This window comes from Erpetoichthys calabaricus, chromosome 1 (genome assembly GCF_900747795.2).
Source record: "Erpetoichthys calabaricus chromosome 1, fErpCal1.3, whole genome shotgun sequence".
Lineage (NCBI taxonomy): Eukaryota > Metazoa > Chordata > Cladistia > Polypteriformes > Polypteridae > Erpetoichthys > Erpetoichthys calabaricus.
This window is the reverse complement of record NC_041394.2, coordinates 272,494,193-272,518,042: the sequence shown is the minus strand read 5'-3', so window position 1 is coordinate 272,518,042 and position 23,850 is coordinate 272,494,193. Positions and strand designations below refer to the sequence as shown.

Below are 23,850 nucleotides of genomic sequence, written 5' to 3'. Positions count from 1 at the left end.
ATGAAATGCAAAATGTACTTTGATCTGAAAAAAAAGGACTTTGGATCACTGAGCAACAGTCCAGTCAGTTTTCTCCTTAGCCCAGGTAAGATGCTTCTGGCGTTGTCTCTGGTTCAGGAGTGGCTTGACACAAGGAATGAGACAGTTGTAGTCCATGTCCTGGATACATCTGTATGTGGTGGCTCTTGAAGCACTGACTCCAGCCGCACTCTGCTCCTTGTGAATCTACCCCAAATTCTTGAATGGGCTTCCACTCAAGTTTCCATTAACATGCTTGGATACAGCACTCTGTAAACAGCCAGCTTCTTTAGCAATGACCTTTTGTGGCTTACCCTACTTGCGGGGGGTGTCAATGACTGCCTTCTGGACAAATGTGAAGTCAGCAGTCTTCCCCATGATTGTATGGCCTACTGAGCCAGACTGAGACCATTTAAAGGTTCAGGACACCTTTGCAGGTGTTTTGGGTTTTGTGTAACACCATAGGTCTACAATATTGACCTTTTTCACCATCTTCTAATTTTCTGAGATACTGAATTTTGGGTTTTCATTAGCTGTAAGCCATAATCAGCAAAATGAAAAGAAATAAACGCTTGAAATATATCAATGTGTGTGTAATGAATCTATACACAAGTTTCACTTTTTGAATTGAATTACTAAAATAAATTAACTTTTTGATGATATGCTAATTTATTGAGATGCACCTGTATATATTCACCAGCCAGTTTATTAGGTACACTTTGCTTGTACTGGGTTGGACCCCCTTTTGCCTTCAGAACTACCATAATTCTTCGTGGCATAGATTCAACAAGGTGCTAGAAAAAATTCCTCAGGTAAGTTGCTGCAGATTTGTCGGCTGAACATCCATGATGTGAATCTCTCATTCCACCACATCCCAAAGGTGCTCTATTAGCTTGAGATCTGGTGAATGTGGAGGCCATTTGATTACAGTGAACTCATTGTCATTTTCAAGAAACCAGTTTGAGATGACCTGAGCTTTGCGACATTGCATGTTATCTTGCTGTAAGTAGCCATCAGAAGATGGATACACTGTGTTCATAATGGGATGGACATGGTCAGCAACAACACTCGGGCAGGCTGTCAAATTTAAACAATGCTCAGTTGGTACTAAAGAACCCAAAGTTTGCCAAGAATATATCCCCCACACCATTACATCACCATCACCAGCCTAAACTATTGATACACAGCAGGATGGACCCATGCTTTCATGTTGTTGACACCAAATTCTGACACTACCATTCAAATGTCAAGCAGAAATCAAGACTTATCAGACCAGGCAACGTTTTTCCAATCTTCTGTTGTCCAATTTTGGTGAGCCTGTGCAAAATGCAGCCTGAGTTGCCTGTTCTTAGCTGACAGGAGTGGCACCCAGTGTGATTTCCTGATGTTGTAGTCCATCTTCTTCCACGTTCAATGTGTTGTGCGTTCAGAGATGCTCTTATGCATACCTCAGTTGTAACGAGTGGTTGAGTTACTGTTGCCTTAATTTCAGCTCAAACCAGTCTAGCCATTCTCCTTTGACCTCTGGAATCAACAAGGCATTTTCCCCAAGAGAACTGCTGCTCACTGGATATTTTCCCTTTTCCAGACCATTCTCTGTAAATCCCAGAGATGGTTGTGCATTAAAATCCCAATAGTTCAGCAGTTTCTGAAATCTCAGATCAGCCCATCTGGCACCAACAACTAAGTCATGTTCAAAGTCACTTAAATCACCTTTCTTCCCCATTCCGATGCTCGGTTTGAACTTCAGCAGGTCATCTTGACAATGTCTACATGCCTATATACATTGAGTCTCTACCATGTGATTGGCCAATTATATGTTTGCATTAACAAGCAGTTGAACATGGCTTGCACTTCAAAGTTTTGCAAGGTTGAAGCACGTTGTCAACCAGCTGGATGTAGTTTATTGCTCTGCAACTGCCAAGAAAAATTCTCAACTACATCCTTGAATTCCTTCCACGTGATTTCCTCCAATCCCCGTAGTAAACATTTGAACCTCTTGTCATCAATGACGTGTCTGATTTGAGGGCCAACAAAAACACATTCCTTAATCTTGGCATTGGTTATTCGTGGAAACATCTCAAATATCATAATCCTTTGCCTTCCTTGTATACTGTTTCCACAATATTTTAATCAGTTTTATATGAAGAAGCAGCAAAATGTCTTTTTTGGGTTGATAAGCGGTTATGTGCCACACTTTTCTGCTTGCGGCCTGCCCTTCTTATATATCAGGGGTGGCGAACTCCAGGCCTGGAGTGCTGCAGTTGCTGCAGGTTTTCATTCTAACCCTTTTCCTAATCAGTGACCAGTTTTCACTGCTAATTAACTTTTTCCCCATCACTATAATAGCCCTGTTAGAAGAGTTCAGCCCTCTGAATTGATTCCTTTCTTCATCAAATGACAGCCAAGCAGAAATGGGCTTTCAAACTAAACCAATTTCACTCCAATCACTTTCTTAATGAGAAGCCCATTCTTGCTGTTAATTAAACCCGTTATTTAATTCCATGGCTTGTTGCTGCTCTTATTCTGCCACAGCACACACTTCGAAAACTGTTGTTTTTCTGTTCTTTCTAAGAGCACCGTCAAAATGTTTTGGTGACCTGAAAGATCACCCTTACCAAGACCATCACCTCTCTTTAATTTCCGATATTGTGCAATGGGCACAGGGGAGCTGGTCATGGGTTGGTTGTTTTGTGTCTCATTATTGTTTGGCTGCTAATTAAAGAAAAAGAAACAACTATGGGGCCTGAGTCAAGTTAATTAAAAGAAGTAATCAGTAGCAAAAACTGGTCACTAATTGAGAAGATGGGAAGAATGAAAACCTGCAGCCACTGCAGCACTTGAGGCCTGGAGTTTGCCACCCCTGTTATATATAAACATCTACATGTCTGTCTGTCTGTCTATCTGTCTGTCCAGCCTGGAAGTGTGAGGCTACAGCCTGAAGCTCAAAGACCCGGCAAGGAGGCCCTAAGTTAACGAGTCGAAAGAAGTACGAGGCTATAGCATGAAGGTGAAAGAAAGTGACTCCGTTGCCAAAGTGAACCCGCTAACGAAAGACAAACTCGCTTAGCTGCTGATTGACAAGGGAGGCGAGCACGTCTGGAAAACAAAACCACTGACTCTGCATTTCAGTTTTTTTTCTGACGATTTCAAAAGTTTCTAGGAGTCTGGGTTTTTTACAGCACAGGCTTACACAGCTAGTTTTAATATAATGAGATTTTTTAGCATGGCTGTCCCATTCACAAATTAAACAGTGGTAGTTGGTACATCCAAGTTGCATTTCTACTACATTCAGATCACCACAGATGATCAAGTTCTAGCTGTTGTTATGTAGAAGTTTACTTACAGTATGAGTGGAAATCATAAAAATAAACTATTGCAATAAAATAGTATGTTACAGGAAGATTTACAGGTGATTTTTGTGATCAGCAGGCCAAAATCCATAAAATATACAACACTGTTTAGGAAGCAAAACCTTCATTGTCCAGATGTAAATTAGTATTAAAACCATAAATTAAATTACACATATGATTACAGATATTTATTCAAAATAAATTAACCATGGAAAAACACTTACCCACAAACATACATTCTGTAAAAGACCTATAAGTTGGTTACTTTGAAAAATAGGTCTCTCTGCTTGATGATATTAATAAACTGCTGTATATTGCACATTATTTCAATTAACACAATGTTTGGTCCTTTTGTTTTGGGAAAGGTTTTTATAAAAAAAAATAGATTAAAAAATATATGCAAATTCCAGATTAATAAGTATATTTAAAAAAGTTTAGAATTTTGTCCCAAATATGTCGGCTTAATTAGGAGCAACACAATTCAATTACTTCATTATTCTTCAGATATACAAAAAATACTATTGAATTCTAAACAGAGTTATGGCTTTCATATAGACTTTTTAGCTATGACCATCTCTCCTGCAGCCAGCCTTTTGTACAGATCTTTTAGTTGTTCTTCCTGTGGCACCTCAGAGTCAGGCGTTGATGGAATTTCAAAATCAGATGAGTCCTGGGAGTCACAAGTGGACTGCTGAACAGGCACTGTGTTTTCAGCTGCAATCTTAGATGATGTTGCTAAATCTTCAATTAGCAAACACTGTGTTGATTTGAATGATATCATCTGTTCCCTACCCTCCAAATTAGTTTTTCCAAAATTATTCAAGACTATTTCTTGTGGTTTCAGGAAATCACAAAATTTTACGTTGCACTGCCCAGCAGAAACTGAATGTTCCTTCCTTTCCTGGGATGATATTAACACGGTATCCGGTTGACTGCCCCAGCATTCACTTCCTTGCTCTGAAATATGAGTAGACTGTGAAGAATTCTGAGAAGAAATATAAATACATTCCTCATTGTCTGTATCACTAAACAAATTTGGAGACTGAGACCCTGTCAGATCCACACATTGCTTTTGACTGTCTTCTTGTTCTGAGTCTGTTAACGGATCTGGTTTGAAAAAAGATTCCCACATTGGCAGTTCTGATTTTGAAATATCCAAGTCTGATTTAAGCTTCTCAGCCTGATTTTGCTGACTGGTTATTTCTTCTGTGGCCTCATTACAACATGTTTCCAATTTTTTCAGACTGGAGTCAACACTGTGGCTATGGCTAACACAAGGTTTACCACCATTAACTGTCTGATCAGCACTGCATTCAACTGTATCCTCATCCTCTTCCTCTTCCTCATCATCATCATCATTGGACTCTTCACAATCTATGCAGAAATTTTTTAATGTCGATAAACTAGCTGCCATGGAGTAATCAGCAGCAGTGTCTTCACAGAAGCTTATCTGAGATTTTGGTAAATTATCTGATGTAGTTTCTGCACATAGTGGTAAATTACTCTTTTCATTTGGAATCTTGCGCCTCCAGGGAATTGTCAGTGTCTCCTCAAAGAGACCTTCCTCACTATCAGAATCTAATAAATAGAAAAAATATAATTAAAACAACTGAGTAAAATCATTGTTTGCCAAACAGGGAATCTCTTTGTACTGTTTCTACTGGCGGCAGTCACCAGTGTAAAAAATTCAGTTCTCGGCAACAATCTTCAGGCTCTCCTTGGAAATTCCTAGGCTAGCCAATGGATACAATACATCTAGCATGTCCATAACCTCATTCCAAACGGACAGGCCTGAAATAGCTCATAAAAGGGAGCAGCTCCTCAGCTATTCGCAGAAATTTAGTATAATAAGCAATTCATCTCATCATGACATGATAAAGATGTTAATTGAAGAATTGATTTGAAGTAGAATGGATTACTGCAATTCTTTATTCATTGGCTGCTCAAATCATTCTCTTTACGCTATTCAGTTAATTCAAAATGCTGCTACAAGAAAAATGATCAGGACTAATATGTATAACAAAATATACAGAGAATCCTCAACTTTCACAGGGGTTAATATTCCTAGGAAAAGATGTGAAATCTGAAAACATGATTGTTAATATATTGAACCTAAGGGAAACAGGGGGTTAGGCTCCTGTGACCACCAAAAATGTTTGCTAGAGATTCCTCAAAATACATTTTTCTGCATAATATTTACTTTTCATAATACAGTAACCATGAAATAACCCATAAATGCAGTACAGAAAATATAATCAGTAACATGCAAAAACTACTTTTTCAAACTAGTCATTCACTAGAATTCTGAGTTCCTTTGCGCTCATGTCTCAATTAAAAAAAAATCACTGCTGTCAGAAGATGCAGAGACTGACAAGGTCTCAACATCACCTTCAACCCTCATGGCTGGCGTTGGAGATCATGAAGGATGCACTGGCCTAAAATAATCCATCAGCAACATCTGCTTTGTGCACTGCTTAAAGATCTCGATGTATGTGAGCATAGGAGAGGCAAATTAAAGTTTAACCTTGAGATTGCAATCAATAATGGGACCAGTAGCCTCAAAGTCTCTAGCCAGCTGGTCAATTCGTTAACATCACACATTTATTTTCTCATTTAGTCACATCATTCACTTGGCATGCTTGGGCTTAGTGCCCAAAGGGCTTGCACTATGCTTTGGGGGCATAATTGCAACACAAAACTTGATATTTTAAGCTAAACAATGAAAGTATGGAATGAATGCATGAGGAGCTCTTTACAATGGTAGGATAAACCAGATCTTTGAAGCATCTAGCAGGATACCTGCTACCTAAACCTCTCATTTTTTGCTCTACTGTGCATAACCATGAACCCTGCAAATGTGTGAGCTTGTTAGCGTGAGTATCTTGAGTCTCCACTGTGACCTCAACTGAACTTTAGAGTAGATTTCAAACTTCCAAATAAACTGGACCCTATTTACTTATCAGAAAATATCATTGCAAACTGTATATCCTATAGTGTACATTATCATGTCTATTCGCTGATCCTCTAAAGGTTCAAGAACAAATTGAACTGCTGTGGGAAATGAAGCTTTCAGCTCCAAGCCTGATGTCAGTTTCAACATATAAATCTAAATTTCAGTTTTCCACACTCTGACGAGAACTACTGATTACTTTTCCATATTGCAGCTATCTTAGTTAGTCATCTGTGCTAAAAATACAAAATTGGAGGTCATAATAAACTATAACTGATCCTGTTCTGTCCAGATACTTTTTTGGGGATCCTGCTGTGGCTACTATTCCTGTCCATGGAATGAGACATCAGAGTGGCAAACAGAATTCAATTGCTATTATCACAATACCAGAAAATCTTGTTATATTTCATTATATAAAATTTTAAAATGTCAGAACTGGGAGATTGGTCATATGGCTTAGGAAAATCTGTTTTTTTCCCTGTTGTATCCACCAGAAGTTATCTTCATCACATGATTGTAAAGAAATAAAATAAATAAGCGGTGATCAAAACAAGCAATAGGTACAATAGGTCATTGCCAAACTTGTAAAGACAATATATATTCTAAAATCATCAGGTAACTGGCACGTCGTCAGTGCGGCACAGTACTCCATATTGGACAAATTGTGCATTACCACTGTTGTGATGTGAGATTTTGCATATAACTTGATAAATATTTTGTATGTCTTTATTTGTAACTTAAGCAAAGCAATGTAATATTAGTGTTACATTAGTGAGAAGCATTCATGTTTACAACCCCCTAGGACTGAGTCTCTTTGAGTTTTACGGCAGGATTTGGGGGAAGTGCCTGAAACAAGTTTGGTAAATGTTTCTCTGAAGTCTCTCAACTCCCACACAAAGCCAGACTGCCTAATTGCCAAGCTTTAAATTAAACATATGGTTTTGGGGGATGGCAGGTGTTAAAATGTTCTTTGCCCCATTGGTCTGAAGCATGGCTGTTTGGAATTGGCTTGTATCAAAAGCCTTTAAGTACCATGATGCCCTATTAGCTGTAGGGGTTAGACAGAAAACCCATAAATGTGCTTGCTTTATCTCACCCTCTCTCCCTCTTACCAACTGATGAAGGAGCAGCTCACATACACCATTAACTAAAAAGGGCAACACAATGAAGAGCACAGCTCGGCAGCCATATTGAGACAGGCATGCGGCCTGTTCTAAAGAAAGCTGACCACCAATGATGCCTTAACTAGAGACATTTTTAAGTAACTAACAAGTCTGTGTGCCACCTGAAACTACACATCAACATTTAATCAGGTTGTATGATTGCCAATATTGAAATGTACTTTGCATGTTGTTATTATTTATGAATATTATCAATAATACATTGTTTAAATTGTAACTTAACTCCTGCTTGTCTTTTACTACACCAAATTGCCTGAGGTTATAGATGTAGGAGGGAAGGTGGGGAGAAGTTATATACTAGAATACCTTATAAACAGTGGTAAGTCTGTGAGATTTGAGGTGTTCTGACAGAGGCTACATATTAATACAGTAATCCCTCGCTATATCGCGCTTCGACTTTTGCAGCTTCACTCTATCGCGGATTTTATATGTAAGCATATTTAAATATATATCGCGGATTTTTTGCTGGTTCACCGATTTCTACGAACAATGGGTCTTTTAATTTCTGGTACATGCTTCCTCAGTTGGTTTGCCCAGTTGATTTCATACAAGGGACGCTATTGGCAGATGGCTGAGAAGCTACCCAACCAGAGCGCGTATTACTATTTATTATTAAATAAAACTCCTCAAATATATTGTGAGCACAGGGGCTGTTCGCACCCCTAGAGGATACGTCCGCTCCTCAAAAAACGCTGAAAGATTACCTTCACATTGCTCCCTTCCTTGCTGGGCTTACATGTGGCTGCTTTGTCAAGCGATATGCTTCCCGCACGGTGCTTAGCATACTTAAAAGATCAAACAGCACGTATTGATTTTTGATTGTTTGCTTTTCTCTCTCTCTCTCTCTCTTTCTCTTGCTCTGATATTCTCTGCTCCTGACAGAGGGGGTGTGAGCAGGGGGGCTGTTCACACCCCTAGACGATACAGACGCTCGTCTAAAAATGCTGAAAGATTATCTTCACATTGCTCCCTTCCATGCAGCTGCTTTGTCAAGCGACATGCTTCCCACACGGTGTTTCGCATACTTAAAAGCTCGAAGGGCACATATTGATTTTTGATTGTTTGTTTTTCTCTGTCTCTCTCACTCTCTCTGACATTCTCTGCTCCTGACGGAGGGGGTGTGAGCAGAGGGGCTGTTCGCACACTGGCCTAGAGGATACGGACGTTCCTCTAAATAATCCTGAAAGACTACCTTCATATTGCTCCCTTCCTTGCAGCTGCTTTGTCCGGCGGTGCTTCACATACTTAAAAGCCAAACAGCTCTGATTTTTGATTGTTTGCTTTTTTTTCTCTCTGAAATTCTCTGCTCCTGACGCGCACTCCTTTGAAGAGGAAGATATGTCTGCATTCTTTTAATTGTGAGATGGAACTGTCATCTCTGTCTTGTCACGGAGCACAGTTTAAACTTTTGAAAAAAAGACAAATGTTTGTTTGCAGTGTTTGAATAAAGTTCCTGTCTCTCTACAACCTCCTGTGTTTCTGCGCAAATCTGTGACCCAAGCATGACAATATAAAAATAACCATATAAACATATGGTTTTTACTTCGTGGATTTTCACCTTTCGTGGGGGGATTCTGGAACGCAACCCCCGCGATTGAGGAGGGATTACTGTAATATAAAAGGGGAAAGTAGAGCAATATAATACTCTACCAAGACAAAACAACCACATAACTGACAGAGGAGGCTTCCTTCTTGTGGTCCTCACGTTCCCACGCCTTCCCATTCCAGACAACAATAAGCTTATTAATAAAGATGTTACGAGCACCCTGAGGTAGAAATAACAACATACAGTATTTGAAGTATAAATAAATAAATAAATAGATAACACTGGGGCTCCAAAACTTTTCATTATTACAAAACGTTAACACCACAGCTGTTTTCTCCTGAAATTCAACAAACTGGTGTTGGCAGTACTGCTGGGCGGTATGACTAAAATTCTATATCACGGTATTTTTCAAAATTATACCGGTTTCACGGAATTACACGGAATTTTTTTCCCATGCATATAAAATTTTTTATTGAACAAATTTTGCAAACAACTTAAACTATAATTTTGACAACATATTTTCAACCATCCAAAGAGGCATTTAGACTTAGTAAAATATCCAGAGGTGCTTGTCAAAAGTTGTATTGCACTGAACATGTCTTAGAAAAGGAACAAATAGTAAATATTTTTTGTAAACCAACTACACTTTCTGTTAATGTTAACAATCTCTGTCCACTGACACGTTAGCTATATGGATTGTAATGGTGTTGGTTATCTCGATCTACTGCTTGCTTTTTTTGTCATATCTAGTACCTCTAACAAATGCGTCTACAAGTGACATCTGACTCAAATGTCCTCTAGCTGTTTTAGTTTTACCTGAGGACGTGGAGGGTGACAATCTTAGTTCCATACATTCATGGTACTCTAAAGCATGTTTGCGGCTAAGGTGGTGCAGCAATTGCTCGTGATGCTGCCTCTGGTGACAACTTTAGCCCGACAGCATTTGCAGTAAATAGTTGTTTGGTCCACGTCCGACCTTTTAAAGCCAAAGTATCTCCAGACAACAGACATGGTTCCTTTTTTCGGCAAAAGTTCTTCTGTGTCGTTATGTTCAACTTTATCGTCTGCTATGGCTTCAGTTTCAGAATGTTCTCTGTCCATTTTCACCGCCCAATACCTCCACTAATACATGTACTCCGTTGCATTTGTGTTTAGCGGTGTAGCAGTGAAAAAGGTTCCCCCTTAAACAGTTTCCCGCTGCGCCACGTTCCGAACATTGTTTAGGATATTTAAACCGGTATTGTGGTATAAGAGAAATCCATATTCAAACAAAAATAATAAACGGTTTTTGGTATGAAATGGTATACCTCCCAGCACTAGTTGGCAGCATGGGTTTAATTTAATTTGGTATCTGAAAAATTGATTGTTTGAATAATCTGGGACTTCAGTGGTCAGGGAGGCAGGTCTGAGTAGAGTAGAGCTGAGTTGAGTAGGACCCCCATTCAGCATTTTAGGGGCCTGGCAAAAAAAAAATGTGTTAAATCCAAGAAACTATTAATGATTTGTCAAGGTCCCATTAGTATAGGTCTGGGACTACTACGTTTATTTATTATTTTTTTATTTCACTGCAGTTATTTCCTTCATTAAGTTATGTTCCAGTTTTTAGTGTCCTGATTTGTACTATTTAATTTGTTGAATCATTATTATTTTTGTTTCAGATTGGGGAGAAGTATCAGCACTGAAGTCCTGATTCAATTTGATTCCGATTCACATTGCCCCAGTTCAATTCAATATCGATTTTATCTTAACTGAATTAGCATGCACTGATATATTTGAAGTGGTGGCTTTTTTAGAAATTGCTTAACCATGCATAGAGAACATTAATATAATGTGACAAATTTCAGTATCACTTTATTTGAGTGGTGTCTACATAGTGACTTCCTAACATGTGCATAAGCATGGAATGACATTTAAGAAGAAATACTTGATTAGTAGTGAACAGTTAACATCAGTATTTGGAAGATGTGGAACAAAATATCAGCATGTGATAACAACAAAAAAAAGCACTGCACTCATTTAAAATTCACCATAATTTAACTAATATATGTATCACCACATCAGAGTCCAAACATATTATGGGGGGGCTCCTTATTCCAATACAATGCAACGGCATTTACTTTATAAACCATCTTCTTGCTAATAATAATAACTCTCCACAATTGTGCTCTCACTAGTCGTTTCCTGTCCTTTGGGTGAATTGTTTCTACTTACAAATACAGCAGGTACAACTCAGACCAAGAACTATGATTTTTCTTTTACTGTTTCTTTTCCATGCAATCATGGGGTGACAAATTCACAGACATCCTGCATTGAAAACAATGTGAAGTAGCACAAAAACCATCATCTGTCTTTTAGTTTGTATCTGCCTGACAATACTTCTTTACACATACTGTACTAATATCAGATTATGGTCAGTCTCAAGAGTATTTTAAAATAATCATGAATTTTAAAGTACTAGTTTGCACTTCTGACACATCAACATTTAATGTATACAGCATCTTTCTATTTGCAGGTAAAAAGATACCGTATTGTTGCTTATATATATTTTGTATTTGGAGCAAAGGTAGGTAAAATTATTTACTCAGCTCCATTCAAAGAGATACAAGCAAGACTTGAACTAACAATATTGCTGTTTAAATGCATTAACCAAAAGACTATGCATTACCTGTTGTTGTGTATGACATCATTTTTGCTCTTTTTAGCGGTCCCAAAGGTTTATATATACTTTCTTCTGTTCTGGAATTGGACCTACAAAAAGGCTGCAAGCTGCAAAAAGGAAAATACACAAAATTCTTATATACCTTTATTTTAAACTAATTAAAATTTGCTAAGCTTGAGCTATCCAAACCTTAAATTAATAGTCATACGGTAGAGCTTTCAACAGAAAAACTACTTAAATATATTTCCCACAATAAAATGTTGGAATTAGGCATGAGGCTTCATATTTTCACCAACACACAGTAACCTCTAAAACATCTAACTAATATATAACTGAAAAAGCATGCACACAAATTAAACTTTGGTGAGCATTCATCATAATTATACCAACCTGCCATCATGTGCTTCTTAATTAAAATGTGATCATAGATAAAAGTTTATTTTATATCAAGTAATCTAAATTGAAAAAAAAGTAATTACTTTTAAATATGACACTTGCTTAATATAATAGACATGTATTATTTTAATAATGCCTCTTTTAAATAGCCACTTACAAATGCAGTACATTTTCTTTTTTCACCACCTGTCAGACCTTGCAATTACAATATGCTGTGGAGGATTGCCGGCTTTCCAGTCCGGCCCTCACCCCCAGGCCGCTAGGAGGAGCCCTCCGGACAGCATATTCGTGCCCCGAGTTCCAGCAGGGCCTCATGGACTTTGTAGTGTTGTGACACAGCCCTGCTGGATACCTTGGGGGCCGCCAGAAGTCGCTGTAGGGGGGCTAGTGGGCTCTTGCATGCCCTATAACCCGGGAGTGCGTGTCAGTCACGTGACTGGAGGAAACAACGTGCTCCCGGGATGAAGAAGAGGACTGTTTGCCCTGACCCGGAAAGAAATGGACTTGTGGGTTGTGCTTGGAACCACTTCCGGGTCAGGAGCTATAAAAGGACTAAGGAAAGCCCAGAACGCTGAGCTGAGCTGGGAGGTAGGGTGGCGAAGTGTCTGGGCGAGGAGGATTGTGTTTATTGAGAGTTTATTGTAGTTAATGAGTGTGGTGTGTGGAGTGCTTTGTGCACTGTACAATAATAAAAATATTAGTTATTGTACTTTCACCTGGTCTCAAGAGTGGTACCTGAGGGTTCAAGAGGTGGACAAACGCTATATCTGCTACAATGCTCATTGTTTCTAACCAAAATCCAGTTGTGCTTAAATTAACAATCCCAAGGATTACTAATTCAAGTCTCAAATGGTGATTTACTCCATTAATATTGGCAGATCAAGATTTGTATAAAATGTATCAAAAAGTGTTTTATTACCAACCAGGATATCCAAAAGATCTGTTTTCTTGTAATTGCTTATAGAAATATAACAAACACAGAAAAGGTCAGTCATTGTGTTAATCAGTTTGTAAACTTTATCCACTGCTTAGCAGTTTAAACATTAAGGCTAATGTTTACTGAAGACTCAAAGTGTAGGAACTAGTAGGAAAATGTTCATGCATTGCTTGTGTGTATTTTTGCTTATTTATTGTCAACTGTATTCTGTAAGTCACAATTTAAAAATAATATTGATATAAATTATTTTCTTTTCAGCAAATTTTCTAATTTAAAATATATTCTGCGAATCTTAAATGTTAATGAGGCTGTGTATGTATAGCTGGGAGACTAACTATAAGAACATAATCAGAACACTTTTGTTAGTGAATAACCATGTTGATTGTAATTATATATGTTAGAATAATGCTTAAGAAATACATTTTTGTTAGTGTACTGAGAACAAAGACCAATGACCCCTCTTTACATACCTTTAAAGTTCAATTATGGTGCGAGTAACGGATCCAAAATATAAAATAGATTATGACAGCCTAAACCTATATTTATTTCAAGTACAAGCTAGTGTAATAATCAGGACTGAGTATACTTACATCTCAATGATGTCTTCTGTTGTTTTGCCCATGGGGATAACATTAGGATAAGCATGAGCAGGAGAGATGTGCATCAAGAAATCCCTAACCTTGGAAGCAGAAAAAAAGTAAAACAAGTAAAAAAAAAATTACCAGCAACAAAATACACATATAAAACTAAGCCAACACAATAAAAAAGAGGCTTAAAGGATATATTTGGTACTTTTCAAGTCACTTATTTCTTCATAATCATGGTATATATTAATTTGTCATAGGAGATTTTCTTCTATAGTGAAGCATATGTCATAAATTAAAAAAAATAACTAAACCACTCTTGCATTTTACCCAGAGGATGAAGGGTACCAGGGTCCTATTACAAAAAAGCCTTAAAATGTACCTAATACATCATTTTTTCCATCTGAAAATGTTCATCTGTTTCTTGAGAATACAAACATAATATAAAACAGCATATTCATGTTGTTTTAACAAGGAAAAAAAAATTCAAATAACTGTTGTGAAATTCAGCCATTCTTATAAGGTGACTGGCTGTTAGTTTTACTCCACTGCTCATCCTCCTCCACAGTGACCTTTCAGCCCGAGGGGCATAGACTCACCTTGAAAAGTCATACCCAAGTGCGATTATTGACATTATTCAATGTTGATGCCCAAATGTGAATTACTGTCTCTCTTCTGTAGACCACTACCCAACAATAACAGGAAAAAGGTGCACTTATAATCACTTATATTCTTTCACTATCTGGAAGCTTATTTCATCTTTTCACAAAGATACTGCCTCCTGCCACTAGACTGTTATTGCACACGTGTGCTTCAGTGAGAGAGAGAATATTGAGCCGGAGTGCAATCAAGTGACAATAACTAAACATTATAGGCATACATCCATCCAAGGCGAACAATCCCTGGATAGGATGCCAGTCCACTGCAGGGCACTAGGGCCATTTTATAATGCCTGTCCACCTAACCTGCATTTGTTTGGACTGTGGGAGGAAACCACAGCACTTGGGGAGAACATGTAAACTCCACACAAACTCCAGGTCACTTCACTGCAAGACAGCTCTGCTACCACCTGGCCATATTGCCACCCAATATTACTATTAATTGCTGTACTCAATATCTTCCATTCACTAATCTATTTATACATTTTTCTCCACTATAGGTACAATAATAACAATAACCTGTTCATCCATCTTCCTGACCTGGTTAGCCAGGGCGGGGTCACAGGGCAGTGGAAGCCTATCATAGGACACAAGGCAGGAACCACACCTGGACTGGGCACCATGCATAGCTGGGAGAACATGAACACACATATACACGCACTTGGGCTGCTTTACAATGCCAGTGCACATAAGGTTAATCAGCCTGCAGTTAAGTAAGGTTAGTACAGATGTTTTTGCATAAGCAGAGTGGTGTCACTGAGCGGTCATTCCTGTCTCATTGCACCAGGTTCTACATGAAGTTTGCATATTCTGTCTATGTATAGTATTTAAGGATCCCAGAATGGGCAACATGCTATCAAAGACAATTATATGAACATGGAGGCTGCGAGGGGGGGGGGGGGGGGGGGCATGATACAAGTATATTTGATCAAATAGCAATCCCCAGAGAAAGTCTGCATAGTGTAATTCAGTGACACTTCATCAGGGGTGGCAGGTGGACCCCTATGTGAAACTGAGAGGAGCAGTGTGGCATAACATGGAATGGTGTGATTCAAATACACAAAAAGCAGTCCCCCATGAAACCTTGTATGGTGTGTTTCTGTGACATTCCATCGGGGAGAACTTCACGTGCAAGTGGCTACTTAATTAAGCTGAAAAGGTGCAATTCCTTCAATCATTCCTCCTTGCTCATTTTCTTCAGTGCTAGCCTAAGTTTAGTTCTGCACATTTTCCAGAATTGCCATGTCATGGTTAATCGTGAGCCCAAAACTGCACACTGTATTCCAAACGTGGCATCATAAATGTGTTACACATTTCGGACATAACTTCTGTCCATGATATACAGTATACAGTAATCTCTCGCTATATCGCGCTTCGCCTTTCGCGGCTTCACTCCATCGCGGATTTTATATGTAAGCATATTTAAATATATATCGCGGATTTTTCGCTGCTTCGCGGGTTTCTGCGGACAATGGGTCTTTTAATTTCTGGTACATGCTTCCTCAGTTGGTTTGCCCAGTTGATTTCATACAAGGGACGCTATTGGCAGATGGCTGAGAAGCTACCCAGCTTACTTTTCTCTTTCTCTTGCGCTGACTTTCTGTGATCCTGACGTAGGGGGATTGAGCAGGGGGGCTGTTCGCACACCTAGACCATACGGACGCTCGTCTAAAAATGCTGAAAGATTATCTTCACGTTGCTATCTTTTGTGCAGCTGCACGGTGCTTCGCATACTTAAAAGCACGAAGGGCACGTATTGATTTTTGCTTGAAAAAAAACTCTGTCTGTCTCTATCTCTCTCTCTCTCTCTCTGTGTCTGCTCCTGATGGAGGGGGTGTGAGCTGCCGCCTTCAACAGCTTTGTGCCGCGGTGCTTCGCATACTTAAGCCAAACAGCCCTATTGATTTGTTTGCCAGAGATTGTTTTCTCTTATCTATGTGACATTCTGTGCTCCTGACACGCACTCCTTTGAAAAGGAAGATATGTTTGCATTCTTTTAATTGTGAGACGGAACTGTCATCTCTGTCTTGTCATGGAGCACAGTTTAAACTTTTGAAAAAGAGACAAATGTTTGTTTGCAGTGTTTGAATAACGTTCCTGTCTCTCTACAACCTCCTGTGTTTCTGCGCAAATCTGTGACCCAAGCATGACAATATAAAAATAACCATATAAACATATGGTTTCTACTTCGCGGATTTTCTTATTTCGCGGGTGGCTCTGGAACGCAACCCCCGCGATGGAGGAGGGATTACTGTATTCCAACATCCCACCCATCTTTTAATTATCTGTGTATACTGTTTGGTTGGAGATTTAAAAGAAGTCTACAAGGACTCCCATGTCTTCCTTATATCCTGCACTTTTGAGAACAATCATAATAGCGTTATCACACTGTGAAAACCATAGATCAACTTATTTCAAATATTAACAATTCAATCCTTATCAAACTTACTCAGCTGTCAGCACGACTATGAAATGTGTAGTTGATAAATTGTGTATGTGATATATAAGCTAAACAAGCAGATCAACATAGTTTTAATGGTGAGTCTAATATAAGGCTCACAGTTGGATGTCATGTGTTGTACTGCCAATTTACAATGGCAGTTGTCATTCAATCTGCTGTGTGATTCAACTTATCTTGATTCTTTTTTCCTACATTGCATGTTTCCCTGAGTCTTTTGGGTGTTTCCTCTTATATATTTGTTGGTTAGCTTAAATGGCAATCCCATATCATTCTGTGTGTGTGTGAGACCTGCAATGGACTCATGTCCTGTTCAGAGTTAACACCTGCCTTGGGCCCAGCAGTGATACGACAGGCTTTAGCCCTCTGAAACTTTAAATTAGATTGTTATATTAACTTCTATGTTAACCAGATGTTGCATAGAATAAGATTAGCTTCACAAAGGGACAAAGGATAAGTGTCTCTAAAGATACAGTTGTTCCTGTCGCACTGCAGTTAACATCTACAGCTCCAGTATATGATTTATATATTTTAATCATTACTGCAGAAATAAATTAAATTAATGGTGAATAACTCTTAACCAGGAGCAGTCATGACTATGGAATTATAAAAACCCAACAATCTGAATACAAATGAAAAACACCTTAAAGGAATACACCACCCAAAATGTATGCTTTTTTTATGTTACTTATCCAATGTAGTTTTTAGATATAGCTGTAAATTCATTCATGCAGATTGGAGATAAAAAACAAATTTATGATTTAATACAAGTCAGTGGCAACCATAGCTGTACAACAGCAAACAATGTGAAAAACATCCACAAAAAAAGAAAAAAAAAAGTTACTCATCTCATAGTCCACAGTTATCTAATTGTATGGTGAAAATGTGCAAAACACATTCATTTTTTTGCTAAAATATTTTAAAATATGGAACATATGGAAAAAACATGAAATTAAAGTCCACATGGACTTGATTAATGAATTAGGGTGAGAGGCAAATTTTTCTCTGCCATTCCTACAAACTACATGGGGTATGAAACATATGAAAAAATATTTTCTGGGTGGAGTATCCCTTAACATAGTTATATACAACTCAAAACAGTAATATGAAACATTGGACATACCTCTGTGTATGAGGAATGAAAGGAAAAACATGCTCGGTATGAACTTGCTCCTGTTCTAAAGAAAGTGAAATAATTATGTTAATAAAAATTGATTTCACCAGCCAGACAACCAGTTTTGATATATTAAATGTATTCTATTAGTGGTAAAATTATATTTACAAAAGTGAAACAACTTCAATGTGTACCTCACTATAACGTTGGTTTTTTTGGTTCTCTCACCAAACCACATTGTGGAGGGCTTAATGCTGATAATCTTTAATGGTGTTCCGTCTTTGGCTATAATACCACAAGGTAGTCTGTTTCCCCTAAAGAACTCATCATCCTGCAAATATAAACATATGTACTGTATATATTTATTAATAACCTTCTAGACAAACAATACTAAAAACAGAAATCTTCTTATTTATGTACTGTATATATTTATTAATAACCTTCTAGACAAACAATACTAAAAACAGAAATTCTTCTTATTGCACAATTACAAACATCTTGTACTCTAAAACACAAAAAAGACAATTCAAATCTTTTCGTTACAGTGGGAAAACTTTGTTTAACTTTGCTTTTCATATTATAATGGCATATGTAAAGAATGACTAAGTTTGAGTTTAAGTTGCATGTGTGACAAATCAGTACAATTCATCTATCACTTCAGTTGACTGTTTTGGGCATACATTATTATGCTGAGTTACTCACTGTGTTTGCAGGCAAAGGTACAAGTTATTCACAAACAGTGAGTTGTAGATGCTGATGTGTGAGGTGCAGTGCAAGGAAGAGGACAAGAAGCCTAAGGTAGAAAAATAAATGAGCATGTTGCCTTTCAGGAGAACAAAAGAACATGAAAATCAAATGATAGTGACAGGAAAATTACTGTGCATATTTATTAGTTAAATTTTCTTTATCATCAACTCACATTATAGTCTCTTGCTAGCTGTCTGGTAAATGGTAAATCCTATGATCAGCAATAAGGAGTTCTCTACACTGTCATGTGTTTCTTATTTCAGAAAATCCTTGAGTCAGTTTGAGTATTGTGATTTTGAGTTTCTTCTTTGCTCTGATTTAATTATGTGATTAAAATAAAATTAAATGTTATGCAGCAAACAACAAAAAATAAAAACATTTCCTGGACTTCAGTATTCTTACAATGGAAGCAAAGTACATTTCACCACGTAAATTACTACACAAAAAGTTTTGTCTGCCTAAAACACTTCACATTCACTTGTAATGCAGTAGACGTGGTGCCATGCACAGTGTCAAAAAAGTCAGCTCAATGCATATTTGCAACCTCACCCATTACAATGAGGTGACTTTTCACATCAACTCTAATAGCAGTGAGTCCAATCAGTGGTTCTTACAAAAACAAACAAATAAAGCAACATATAATTACCATTGCACTCAACTATTTCAAACTTTCGACATCACAATATTAAATTGTAGCTTGACCATACCCATAACCAACTATATATACATTGTTTTTTGTACTTGGCCATTGACAAATCAGTATATATCCAGTGCAGTGCTGGTATAGAACAAAAGATATTTTTAGCAAAATACACACTTGTAAATTAATCCAAATTTGATTTGTTTTTGTTAAAAAAATTACATATATATGTGAAGTTACATTACCTTTGGATGCCTGCATGCATGTATTTGAGTTTCTCGGTTTGTAGTGAGATGTTGGAGAATGTCAGGCATATTTCTGAACATGTCCAAATATCGGACATGGACCTAAAATAGAACAAAAATGCAACATGCACATTAAACTAAGGTCAGACTGTGAAAATGCTAATGTCTAAGATATTGTTTATATTTTTCTCCTGTGATCAAAGAAAAATTTATATTGAGTGAGCAATGTTTAGTGATGTCAAAAATCAATCTTTAAAAGTGAGAGAAATGTGACAGGTAGCATATGGAGAATCCCTTTAACAGATTTTGGATTACCAACACATGACAGAACAGCAGTTCAAAATTAAATTCCCCTTTGAAACACAAAACTGCTGCAAGAGAGAAAAAGATTTTCATTATTATACTTTTTAATGTACTGAAGAAAAACAGTGCTAAGTATTAGGCAAGATCTCACAGTAATGAATCTTGTAAATACCACAGGGGTTGGACAGGCATCCTGACTAGAAAAGGGGATAGTTCCTTACCCGGACGGGAGGCTCCGAGCAGGCAGATGGGCATCCCAACCAGGAGGGAGAAAGGAGCCAGACACAGAAGTGAAGACTGGAGTGGATAGACGGATAGCCCACCAGAAGATGATGTCGCTGGGGACTCTTTATTCCCCCAGGACAATAGATGGCAGAAGCCCTGGATATAAGTGTCCAGTACAAAACCAATAGGGCATGCTGGGAAGTGTAGTCTGGCAACATAGCCCTGCTGGGATCTGTGGGTGCCGCAAGGGGGCACAGTAGGGAGATGTGTTCTCTAATAAGTGGGACTTCCGTGTGACCAAGAAGTATTTCCATCGGGCACTAGCCCTGGCACCGGAAGTATTCCCAGGTTCTTTATAAAAGGGACCGCTCTCCTTTACCAGGGCAAGGAGGAGGGCAGTGTGGTGGTAAGAAGAGGGTATAGTGGAAAGAGAAAGAAAACCTTTGTGCTACTTTTTGGAAGTATTTTATAACAAACCTTCCATTATTTGAACCCGGGACTGTGTTGGGGTTCGGGGCTCACTGATGCCTCTGGTTCCATTACAAGCTCTTTTAAATCAAGAACTGAATGCGAAACCTGTTAAGAAATTTTCCATTACCTTATGACAAATGAAAGTGTCAGTCGCTACTTTACTTCTGCAGAAGGGAAGTTCACAGTTTAGCTAGACAAAAGTACATTGAAACTTATGAAGACACTTTGAACCTCAAGACCTTATTGAATATACTGTTTTCTTACAATGCACCACAAATAGTGTTTATGCTGTGTGAATGCATAAAAATCTCTTATACAGTACAGTCACTGTCCCTCTGGCAAAAGACTGCTTTATAGATCCATCAATTTATTCTGTCTTTATTTATTTCAGATTGGTTTTAGGTATCAAGACATTTCAGGTTTCATATGAAAATGGTAATTCATCCTTTTTGAAAAACATGTTATATAGGCAATGGATTGCTTTATAGATCCACACGTTTTTTTCTGGCTTTATTTGTTTTAGATCGGTTGTAGGTATAATGACCTTCAGTTTTTACAATAAAATGGTAATAAATCTGCCTTTTTCAAAAAATGTGAGTACTTGTCTTAAAGTCACTGTCCCTATTTGTTTGACAGCTCATTTATTATCAGCTTTATTTATTACAGATTGGTTCAATATATAAGGACTATTCAAATTTCATGTCGCAATAGATATTCTGAAATTTTCAATAACACTCAACACTTGCTTTTATAGTCAATGGCCCCCTACAACAGTGACACATTTTTGGCATAGCTCTCACACCTGAGGAAGCCTTTGTATGTTGACTAATGTGGTTACCAGCTATTCAAAGGCATATTACTTAACTTACTGACAGTGTTTCAGCCAATTAAGAGATCAAATACTGTTTCAACCACGCAGACGCAAGTAAAACATTTGGGAACTGACTTGAGTCAGTATTAGTCCCCAAGCCCTTAGATACCTGGATTAGTATGCATTGTTACCTATAGCTTTCTTCAAGGTGATTTATTAATATGGAATTCTTAGAATTATAATACAAAATTGCTGAAAAATAACATTTACAACAGTAGCTGACACAGAGTTTCTTTTACCAGGCAACAAAGAGCAGAAAGAGTTTTCCTTGCCATCGTTGTGTCCTTGGTAATGACTGCAATCTGGGGCACTGATGATATGCAAGTTGTGCATGTCTTTTTTTTTTTTTTGCATTTACCTATTTACTTGCTTACTTTTGTTGTATTTATTTTTTCTGTGTGTAAGACTATTTAGAACTGTGCTTTACAGCTGTAGCATTCATAAAGATTAATTCTTATATCACATTTTTCCTAGTGAGCCATCTTTTCTTGTGCCTTTGAGCAAGTGGAATGGGGGTCCTTCTGTGAATGATGTTAGGCATACATATGATATGTTTTGTCTAACAGGAAGGGACACTGCTGCAGGAAGTGAGCATGTATTGCACATAGTTTACAAGTCTTAAGAGTTAATATTTTCAATATGTACTGAGTATAGTGAAAGTTTTACTTGCATGCACTAATCAGCATACAACACATCACCACTCTCTTGTGCGATGATTACCGAGTATAACCTTACTTGGAAATTTCTATCTTATTTATCTGAAAAATCTCAGAGAACATATTTGTATGTTGGAAAAATAGGAGCAGTACAGACTCACAGTAGCTTTTCCTAATAATAAAATGATTGTTTTTCATTTTTTTTCCATTCATTCTTTGTTTTTACAATGAAAATGTGAAGATTTATTTTCATTGTTTTGTCTTTGATAGCTTTTTGCATGGTATTTACTGTTATTTTAAATAGTAAAGTCAATATAGTCAGTGTTATTATTCTGCATGTCTGACAAAACAGAAACCTGAATGTATGTTTAACGGATTTCATTTTAAGAAAATGTAAATTTCAGTATAACAAATGTTTTTATGACTAAAAATGCACACCGAAGATAATAATGTGTTGCAAAAACTACAATGTTGTATTTAATGCTGCATCTAGACTTTTGCCGAGTCTCAGGAACCCTACAGCAGGCTGTCTCTTTCTTGTTAGACCAAAAGAAAGTGACAGTCTGTTGCGAAATTTCCGGTCTCGGGCAGTCTCGGTGAAAGTGTAGGAACGACATCATACACACAGCCGAATTCTGAGTCAGAGCTCCTTCTAGTATCCATGTGGGTAGTTGTTTCATGTGCAGATACCATACTGTTCACGTTTCATAGCGCTTCTCAACTTTTTCTTTGCAATGAACAAACAAAAATGACAAATGGTTTCAGTTTACACTGAAAAAAAAGTTACATCTAACATCTCATTTTCAAATACATTTTTTTGCAGTTTAAGAAGCACTTTTTTAATATAGGTATTGTCAAGCTTGGGTCACAGAGTTACACAAGAGACAAGAAGATGAGTCCAGGTTTCCAAAAATAATACAGGTGCTTTACTGCTGTATAGAGAAGCCAAGTACAGTCTCAAGACTTCGTTCAAAATAGGAGCTGTTAGGAACCAGGACACGGGCTATCATCCTGCATTAGCTCCCATCTTCAGATGAGAGGAACACCAGTGGCTCGGAATCACCGCTGCGGCAGACCACGAGAGTGAGATGAAGAATACTTCAAAGCCCAGGGTTAAATGTTCTAAACATTGTGTTACAAGCATGTTACACAGTAAGCCTAATCTTGCAGTGGACAACCAATTACTTTGCTCTTGGTTTACTGTTTAACAGACACAGCAGAGCAGCTACAGAGCTGTCTTTGCACCGCTGCTGTTAGAGATGGTGAATCACCGGCAACCCTGATCACAATACTACAATGTATTTTCCCCATATTCATTATAATGAAATTTCATTTATTTATCAATTCACTAAGGTATTTACTTTTCATTTTTTCACTCAATTTTACTAGGTTTGTTTTTATTTTTTATACAATTAAAATGTAAATAAATTAATTTCCATTATTGTTTTTTGTCTGTTTGCAAACAGTTTTTACAGGTTTATATTATATAGTGCCATTCATGAATAACATAACCGGAAAGCTGATTTTATACTGAATCAGAGTACATACACAAAACTTGGTGATGGTCAAAAAATAACAAAAGTAACCTCCAGGAGGATTTTTGGGAGCATAGATCTAAAAGATAAAACTGACCCAAAAGATGAGTTAAGTGCATGTGACTGTATCTTTGTTCACTGATAGGCTTATGGCAGAAGGAGTACAGTATGATGGCCACTCTCTTGAATTTTCAGAAAATGTACAAAATTATTTTAAAAATTGCAAAATGAAATGTATATTCAATATCAGATCATATAATGTGCAGGGAGAAAAATACAGACTTTTTTTCCAGAAGTACTGC

The 23,850-nt window shown here is 37.6% G+C and overlaps 1 protein-coding gene across 3 annotated transcripts in view; it reads right to left on the bottom strand.

Moving 5' to 3' along the window:
* Positions 1 to 3,745: 3,745 nt before the first annotated feature.
* The window catches only part of dclre1c (DNA cross-link repair 1C, PSO2 homolog (S. cerevisiae)), a 32,609-nt gene continuing 12,504 nt past the window's right edge, over positions 3,746 to 23,850 (bottom strand). For 2 of the 3 annotated variants that reach the window (XM_028815057.2, XM_028815078.2), the window contains 6 exons: positions 19,488 to 19,589; positions 18,050 to 18,207; positions 17,865 to 17,919; positions 13,631 to 13,719; positions 11,714 to 11,814; positions 3,746 to 4,949 (listed from right to left, as the gene is read on the bottom strand). In XM_028815057.2, coding sequence (XP_028670890.2) covers positions 3,919 to 4,949; positions 11,714 to 11,814; positions 13,631 to 13,719; positions 17,865 to 17,919; positions 18,050 to 18,207; positions 19,488 to 19,589 — 1,536 coding nt within the window. In that variant the 3' untranslated portion in view covers positions 3,746 to 3,918. The remainder of the gene's footprint in view (positions 4,950 to 11,713; positions 11,815 to 13,630; positions 13,720 to 17,864; positions 17,920 to 18,049; positions 18,208 to 19,487; positions 19,590 to 23,850) is intronic. The other variant, XM_028815065.2, reaches the window with a different exon arrangement.